At 44.8% G+C, this 9,170-nt stretch overlaps 1 protein-coding gene across 2 annotated transcripts; it reads left to right on the forward strand.

The window, feature by feature from the left end:
• Window positions 1-3,810: 3,810 nt before the first annotated feature.
• Window positions 3,811-8,416, forward strand: LOC115040904 (annexin A2-like). Of its 2 annotated transcripts, none has more exons than XM_029498032.1 (13): window positions 3,811-4,078; window positions 5,443-5,503; window positions 6,015-6,105; window positions 6,192-6,286; window positions 6,369-6,482; window positions 6,598-6,688; window positions 6,797-6,876; window positions 7,079-7,138; window positions 7,232-7,325; window positions 7,569-7,664; window positions 7,806-7,864; window positions 7,951-8,073; window positions 8,221-8,416. In XM_029498032.1, the coding sequence occupies exons 2-13, from the start codon at window positions 5,453-5,455 to the stop codon at window positions 8,278-8,280; spliced, it is 1,014 nt and encodes a 337-aa protein (XP_029353892.1). In that variant the 5' UTR covers window positions 3,811-4,078; window positions 5,443-5,452; the 3' UTR covers window positions 8,281-8,416. The 2 variants fall into 2 exon arrangements, with proteins under 2 accessions (XP_029353892.1, XP_029353891.1); XM_029498031.1 differs by having other exon boundaries at window positions 3,812-4,078; window positions 6,012-6,105.
• Window positions 8,417-9,170: the final 754 nt, after the last annotated feature.

A 9,170-nucleotide genomic window follows, 5' to 3' on the forward strand; every position in this document is an offset into this window, starting at 1 on the left:
CATCAGCCAGTGAGCTTTAACTAATGAGGAGCTCCATCTAAATATTAAAGGAAGGGGCGGGGCTTACTTCAACAGGGGCTGGAGCTGGAGTAGGAGGTGGGGCTGGAGCAGGAGGCGGGACCCCAGCTGGTTTCTCTTCCTTCAGCTCTTCATCTTTTTTAGATGGAGGCTCAGGCAGCTGTGGAGCGACTTTGACCACCCAGCTCAACATCCTGGACAGAAAGATCTCAGATCACCAGAGGCTGAACCAGAAGGATCCAGTTGGCTTCCTTTTTGTCAACATATCAGGACCACAGACCTGGACTCTGGTCTAGAGCCTTAAACATTTATTAGTGGCAGGGTTCTAAATTAACACCCGCCAACCCGCTAAATGCAGGTTAAAATTAATTTTGGCAAGTGTTGATAAAAACTTACTAGCCAGCTTGGCTGGTGATGCATGAGGCAATCGTGTCGGTCAGATACACTCTCGTTATGTTTTGTTCTCGGTCATTTGTACCCCTGACAGCGATTCCTACATTTCCAATAAACACTGCACCGTAATGCTACATAATGACGTTTAATACGCCATAATAATAATAATAATATTAAATTGTAGTTTCACGTGCAACCAGCAGATAAAAACTGCGGAGCTAAAGTTTAACATCTAAAGGGAAACTCAACTAAATGCAGGTTGGTTGAACTTGGGACAGATGAGAGAAGAGAGAAAAAGAATCGAGGGGAAATTGATATCGGCAACAGAGCGTGCAAAACGAAAAAAAGAACGTTTAACATCAAATGGCTAGTGGAAATTCTGATTGGCTGGTAACTTTAGAGAGTCGCCAGACATCAAAACGGTTAATTTAGAACCCTGATTATAGGACCATTCAGTTCAAACTATAAATAAATTAAAAAAAAAAACAAGATAAAATTGAGATAAAACCTCCTGAACTTTGTGCTCCACCAAAAAGACCCCAATCAAAAAAAAAAAGATTCCAGGTTGAAATCCCTAAAATAAAGAGGGTTTCTGTCAGATAATGGAGTGATTATCTATAAGTCTCTGAGGTTACACTGACCTGCTTCCCTCTGTTCTGTTTTTAATGGTGTTTGGCTCAGGTCTGGATCAGCATCAGCCTCAATTAGAGTCAACTGAACATGATCCTAATCCTGGCAGCAGGAGGCAGCTCTGGACTCCTGAATCAAACCGTCTCCTGTTGGTCACTTTCACCCCATAATTACTGTTTTAGCCAATTAGTTTGTTTTATATTCAACCAGCCAATTAGGAAACCAGTGAGGGAGCAAATGAACTGTTGGCAAGACACATTGGTCAGAGGGAGCTTCAATAACTGATACCCAAAATAATATTATATGTAAAAAGTTATTGAAAATAGTGATAATCTGAGTTATGAATAAAAATGTCCCATCTGGATTCAGTCCAGGAGGAAGACCAAGCCAGCTGGACCAGAGAGCTTTAATCAGCGAAGAAGCCAATTAGCTAATGGGTTGGCTCATTAGTCCTCGGACCTGTTAGCTGGTTCAGGAACAGTAAACTAACATGAGGTTCACTTCTGGGGGATCTAAAGAGGTCTTGGCTCACAGATCAGGTCAGATTTTGGGATCTAGACTAAGATCACAGCACTGTGGCTTCTTCTGGGTCAGTACTGGACTTGACCTGTATGGCCTGGCAGATCCTGAGGACAAGTCTTCCTTAAAATTCACAAAAACAGCAGAAAATGTCCCACCTCCTGTCCAGGGGGGTGGAGGGTCAAGTCTCAGAGACTCTTTTTTCCCTATGTATCTGTTGGAGTTTGGTCCCTCATCAATTCACACTTCAACCACAAGTGAACTAAAGAACTTGATGAATCACAGCATCTGTTAGAATAAAGGGTGGGTGGGGGGTCTCTGTCCTACCTGAGTTGTTCAGTCTGGGTCCAGCAGCATCTCTGAGACCGGGGACACTGTGAGGATCTGGGGGATCTGAGCACAGAGGGAGGATTAAACTCTAACAGGATTACTGAGGAAGGACAGGAGGACCAGGACAGACCAGACCAGACAAAGGATGAGGCTTTGTTAGCTGAAGCTGCCAGTTTTTAATTTTTCGTTTGGTCATCTTGTTTTTTTACCCAGTAAAAACCAGATTTGGCAATTTTTCTGGGTCTCTTTAAGAACTCCATCAAGTGTTTGTCTGGACTGCTGGTCTTGACCTACTCTATGTAAAGAGCCTTGACATAACTATTTTATAATTTGATTATAAATAAATTTGATTTGAAGGTGAAGCTGACACTTTCTGGACTCTCTCTTGGTAGGACAGTGCAGTATCAGTCACACAGTAACCCTGCCCCCTAACCCCTCCCCTCCTTCCTGCTCTGTTTCCCTCTAAATGGAGCATCATGTTGTATTTCAGATTGAGACCATAAACTCATCAGGAAATGTTTACTGAATAGGAGGAGGGACATTTTCCCATAGACTTCAACATAAAAGAGGAGGAGGAGGGGCATTTTCCCATAGACTTCAATATAATGGAGGAGGAGGGACATTTTCCCATAGACTTCAACACAGTCTGACTTCTGACTACAAACAGGGGAGTCGCCCCTGATGGTTAAATTAAGGTTTAAGACTCTTCTTGTTCGAGTTCAAGCAGGTCCAGACCAAACTCTTTATGGCGTTCTTAAAGATCCACCATGAGGAAACACTTGGAGACAGAGGCAGGGAACAGTTGTGTTGTCTCAGCAATGTCTGCAGGTTAAAGCTGTTCATCTGAGCAGGATCAGCTGCTAACGAGTTGAAGTCCAGCGTCAGCAAATCAGAGGAGCTCAGGAACCTGATCCATAAACATCCTTTCCTCCTTGTCTAATTTTTTTCTTATTTCGGCCGTAGCCACTCCTCCTTCTGAGTAAATCATCCTTCCCTTCTTCCTTGTGTCCTCTGACAGGTTTCATTGTGTTTCACTTTGTGTAGTTTCCCTAAATCTGCCACAATGGAGGAAAAATAAACCCTGAAACTTCAGATGTCTCAGCTGGAAGGTTCAGTCTACTTCCTGTGTCAGAGCACTGGATGGTGACTAGCTGAAATTATTCATGAGGTCACAGTGAAATTGACCTGTGACACCACAGAAACTATAGAAGAAGAAGAAAATGAAAAGCTGTTAAAGTGATATTTGGAGTGGACTCACATCAAAACCTCCCCTGTCAGGAGCCTCAGCTCCAGAACAGCTATCAACAGCTCTGGAAAACCTCTGGAGTGTTATTTTAAGTGAGCATCAATCAGCTCTCTAATTCTGAAGTTGAAGTAGCAAATAATGGAAAGAGTTCATTTGAATCATCATCATCAGAGTGCTCCATATGCCTGTCGGCCTATGACAGTTTTTGTTATATGATCGGGGAGCTGAATTAGTTTTGTGCTGCTAGGTGACATCTAGTGGTTGTAATGATGACAGCAGGAGTGAGGAGAAGAGTGTAAAGTGGGTTGATGTTGTGTTGGGCATCATGTGATGAGGACTTTATGTTGAGCTCAGTCCCTAGATGTTGCTCTGCTCTTCCATCTGCTGAGGAAGCTGCCGGTCCGTCTTCTGTCTCTGTTGCTGCTGGTGGAGGTGAAACAGAAAACAATGGAACTTCCTCTTTCCATGAACTCAGCTGAGCTTCCTCTCTGTCCAGATGTTATATAACAGAGGAAGAGTCCAGCAGACTCACTGAGTCTCACACTGGATCCTGAAAGGCTGAAGGTCTGAAGGAGCCGGAACCCCCACGTCCCAGAGTCTGTTGTAATTCTGCTAATGTAGACATTATTGAAAGTGGGTGGGAGGGGGTCACATTTGGTGATGTGGGTCCTGGTCTACAGAGGAAATCGTGGAGTGGAGCGTTGATCTGGTTGCTATGGATAGATGGTTTATTACATTCTGAGGTCAGACTAAGGTCAGACTAAGAGCAGGCGTGGCTCCGAACCTCCATGAGGAATTTATGTCCATGAGCTCAAAGTGTAAAAGTCCTGTCCACTGAGTCATTGAGCAGTGATAGGGCAGAGTGTGTGTGTGAGAGCTGGTATTTAAACACCACACCCTTCCCTCTCTGATCATAACGGAGCTGCTGCTGCTTCTCTGAAGGTAAGAAAACTAGAGAACAACTCAAATGTGTTTGTATTTGTTTGTGTCGCGACTGATCCTCAGGGACTCATGGTCTCAGTGGATCCAGCTCAGATCAGGCAGCTGGTCTCAGGATGTGCAGACTCACTCTGCTCTCTGGTAGTCTGTCTTTATTGGCAGGGGGGACTTTCCTGGGGGGTGAAAGGGAGGTATCACTTTGAAGGTTTCTTCTTCTTCTCACAAGGCCTGATAATGTAAAACAACTGCTCAGTCAACAAATCAAATCCCTCCCTGAATATACTCACACACTGCTAACGGATAGCTTTTATTTTGAAGGCTGTGGACAGAGGGAGATGAGTCAGAGTTCCAGAATTCCCAGAAGAAGAAGAGGCAGAAAAAAACTAGCTAATCAAACTCACCCACATTTGGAATCAGTAAAAACTTGATTAACCAGTGAACTGTGAGACTGAACTGAATATCAGCCAAACTAGAATCAGGTCCAGTTCGAGCTGATGGACCAGAACAGGACAGACAGAGACTAATGTTAGAACTGAAGTACTGTAGTGTTAAGACTAAACAAGATTCAGTAACAAATTTGAGTAAGTAGTAAAATATAAATATAGCAACACGAATAAAGCGACTGAATGTCCATGAAATGTGAAATGCATGGGTGTTCAGCTCGGGTTTCCAGTACTGCTGGTGGGGGGCTCTCAGACTGCAGTCAGGCTGTAGTGTTAGGACTGTCCTAAAAGATCTGTTTGCACAGATCAATTTTCCATATCTCTGGTACGTCCTGGTCCTTAAATCAAACACACCTCTCTGAAGGGAGTGGCTGAGCCTTCGTGTCTTAGGTGTGTCTTTATTCTGCCTCCGTACCTTCAGATTCAGGTCTAGCTACATGTTCCTGGAGGGGGGTAGGAAAATGTCCTGATGTATAAACTTCTATCATCATCATCAATAATCAATAAGAAGTGGACTCAGGGAGATGTGATCAGGTCAAGGTCTTCAACAATACTCACATGTGGTCGATGAAGTCATCTTAAACATATTTGATGGACCAAAACTTTTTACTGAAATGAAAATTATTACATCTTTGTTTCTGGTCCAGCTTCTTTTGGACTGTCAGGTCTCATTAGATCTGATCCATCACTCACTTATATCAGAACGATCCATCAAAGTCTTTATTTTGAAAGTCCCTCGTCCTTCTTCCTTCCTGAACTGCAGTCTTGACTCGGTATAAGACATTCATGCGGTTTTAAACTTGACGGATTCCTTGGTCCTGCAGGACCTGAACCAGTGGAAGTCTAGTGGAAATAACTGTAGTCAATGTCTCTGTGGTCTGGCCTAAGAAGTGGTCTCCAACAGTCTATGTGGTCTCTCCACAGGTGGACCGTCATGGCGCTGGTGTCTGAGTTCCTGGGTCAGCTGACGCTGTCGTATGGAGGGGTGAGCTCTGCACCTGAAACCCAGGAAACACCTTTTAATGTTAATCTAAGACCAGTTGTCCTGGGTCAATAAGCTGGTCTACTGTGTTCAGGTCTGAGCCCTCATTTTGTAAAATGGAACAAATCTTTATCAGACTGATACCCTGACTGGACTGTGCAGAACTTCGTTCAAAGTCCAGTTAATGACGTAAGCTGCTGGAACACCTCCTATACTCCTTCCTCTGAAGTCCTGGTCTCAGCGGCTCTGGCTTTGATCTTCTGTAGATTATGGAGCTTATGGGGTCATAAAGCAGGGACAGGTGTGGTTAGTTCTCCACCCAGAGAACAGTCAGAGAGCCAATAACCCGAAGAACAGGAAGATCAATAGTTTACCTTACTCTTTTAAAGCAAAGGTGAAAAATCAAACTGCCCTGTACGGGGGTGGGGACTGGACATTTTAACTCACAGATGAAAAGTGTCTCTGTGGGTCCCTGTAGTCCTGGTCTCAACAGAATCTCTGTCCTCTTTAGGAGAAGGAACCTAAATTCCCCACCGTGGTTCCTGTCCGGGACTTTGACCGGGCCAAAGATGCTGCCAGGATTGAGACTGCCATCAAAACTAAAGGTAAGAACGTTCAATCATACGAGATCAAGTCCAGACCAAAAACACTGACAAGACTGAAGAACTTTAACAGGAAACTGTCCCTGCAGGTGTGGATGAACAGACCATCATCGACATCCTTACCCGGCGCAGCTATGAGCAGCGCAGAGAGATCGCCTTCGAATATGAGCGGCTGGCCAAGAAGGTTCAACATGTTATTATGACCCAGAGAAAGTTACTTATCAAACTTTTGCCTCACTTTAATCAGCGTTTCTTGACCTTTTCAGGATCTGAACTTAGCCCTAAAGGGGGCGCTGTCTGGCTCCCTGGAAGCTCTGATGTTGGGTCTGATGAAGAGCACCACTGAATATGACGCCTCCGAGCTCAAAGCCTCGATGAAGGTCAGAAGTCAAAGCAGTTCTGTCTGTTTTCAACAGGACTGATCTGCCATGAACATCCCACTGAACAAACAGCAGCTTTCACCTGAGGTCTCAGATGAGGTGTGTTTGTCTGCAGGGACTGGGGACAGATGAGGAGACCCTCATTGAGATTGTGTGCTCCAGGAGCAACGAGGAGCTGGTGGAGATCAAGAAGGTTTACAAAGACAGTAAGTAAGAATGTACTGTGGCCTGAGCAGCAGATTTTTATGTAATAGCTAGAAGCAGGTGGATCTGGTCTCAGTCTTTGATTTGTTCCTTTTGTTTCTGTATCTTAGTGTTTAAAAAGGATCTGGACAAAGACGTCGCTGGGGACACATCAGGAAACTTCGCCAAACTGCTGCTGGCCTTGGTTCAGGTAGATCCAGGAACATGACTTATCCTGGACTTTGAATGTAGGAAGTCCATCAGTCCCTTCAGAAAATGAAGGATGAGGCGCAATTTAGGTTTTATCTTTTAATTTACAAATCTGTTTAAACTGTTATTTGAACCTGTCATTTAATGATTAATATTGAATATTATTGATGACTCACTCTGACTCAGTATCTGTTGGTCCACAGACTAAAAGGGACGAACCCTCGAACGTGGTCGACTATCAGATGATCGATGAAGATGCCAGAGTGAGTCACAGCATCCTTGACTTTAGGAAAGTCATGTGAATAAAAACAAATTGTTCTCCTCACTAAGTAACAGTCATGAATGTCTATCCTCAGTCTCTGTATGAAGCTGGAGTGAAGAGGAAGGGGACGGATGTGGCAACATGGATCTCCATCATGTCCCAGAGGAGCGTCCCCCACCTGCAGAAAGGTGAACAAAACCCTCATTCCAGCTCTAACAATATCTGAGTGTAGACCTCCGTGTGCTCTTTGATTATAGATCCGATCTAGGTTCTCTATTAATCCAGTGATCAAAAGGCTCAGGCCACAGAGAAATTCTCTCAGCCTGGATTCAGGGACTGACCCTTCAAACCAGCTGAGTGTTGTGTTCAGGTGCAGCGTGTCTAACTGCCACTGGATGCTGCTCCAGGACTCACTGTGTTTGTGTGTTCAGTGTTTGACAGGTACAAGAGCTACAGCCCATACGACATGAAGGAGAGCATCAGGAAGGAGGTGAAGGGGGATCTGGAGAAGTCCTTCCTCACTCTGGGTAAGTCCAGCACAGTCCTCACTGGGACAGGACTGCTAAGTACATTCAGAGCTACAGTTCTGTTCAGTTCTCTTTGCCAAACCAGACTGCTCAGTGAACCTGGATTTGGAGAAGCTGGTGAATTCTGTTCTCTCTTTACAGTTGAGTGCTTTGAGAACAGGCAGCTGTACTTTGCCAACAGACTCAGTGAGGCCATGAAGGTATGTCAGACCTGCTGAGTTCAGAGGTCAGACTGGTTGAGGTCAGACTCAGGGCTCAGCCTTCATGTTGACTCATCTGTCTGCAGAGTAAAGGGGCAAAGGAGAAGGTAGTGACCAGGATCATGGTCTCCCGCTGTGAAGTGGACCTGATGAAGATCAGATCAGAGTTCAAGAAGCAGCACAAGAGGTCCCTGTACCAGACCATTGCTGTGAGTAGCATTGGTCTGTGAAGGCAGCAGACCCAAGAAAATCCATAAAAGCGTTTTCTGTCTGACCTTTCCACTTCTGTTGTTTTTGTTTTTGTTGATATTGTTCATGTTGTTGTTGCTGTTGATGATGTAATTGTGTGTTTTCAGGAGCACACTAAGGGAGACTACCAGAAGGCTCTGCTCAGTCTGTGTGGGGGAGACGACTGAATCATCTCTGCCTGGACTCAGTTTCCCAGAATGCCATTGGGTCAGCTGACATCCTACTGTATTAGATTTTGTTGTGTTTCCATGGTAACCAGTCATGTAATCTTCTGTCTGCGCAGCTTGTGAAATAAAAAGGTTTCAGCTGGTTGTGTCTGTGCGTTGATGAAGTATCCACTCGGGGGCAGCAGACACACACAGGAAGAGGACCAGTCCTCTGGTCAAAGGTCAACCGGGTTAGTCTGGACTACAACAGTCAGGAGTCCGTGGACTGGACAGAGTCTACAAGGTACAAAGGAGGTTTGACGCCCTGGCGTCACTGATGTTGATTTTTATTCTTTTTATTTCAGTTCATGAAAACATAGTCAAATGTCATTAGTTTAACAATGAACCAACAATACAAAACTTTAAACACATCAGGACAACACAAGGTCTCTCTCTCTCAGTCCCTCTCCCTCTCCCCCTCTCTCTCTCTTTCTCTCCCTATCTATCTCTCCCCCGCCTCGCTCTCTGCCAACCTGCTCAGTCTATTTAATATATTAAATCTAAGTTAATCCTCTAATTGTCATGCTTTCATAATCCCATCACGCCATCTCTCTTCTACGGCCAACACACACACACTCACACACACAGACAGACACACATACCCTCCTCAGGAACAGAAATCACCAAGGCAGCCACTCCAACATGAACCAAATGCAAGACACACAAGTTAATTATAGCCACTATCTTTGTCGGCCCAGTGACTGAACAGTTGAGGGAAGACGTGTTCATGAGAAATCATCCCTAATCCACCTGAACCTCGCAGAACTAAAGTCATCATCATCAGGTGATCACCAGCCCCCCAAACACTCCAGTCTGGCCTCAGGTCTGGTTTTAATAGTGACCTCATGGAC

This window comes from Echeneis naucrates, chromosome 3, assembly GCF_900963305.1.
Source record: "Echeneis naucrates chromosome 3, fEcheNa1.1, whole genome shotgun sequence".
NCBI classification, from domain to species: Eukaryota; Metazoa; Chordata; class Actinopteri; order Carangiformes; family Echeneidae; genus Echeneis; species Echeneis naucrates.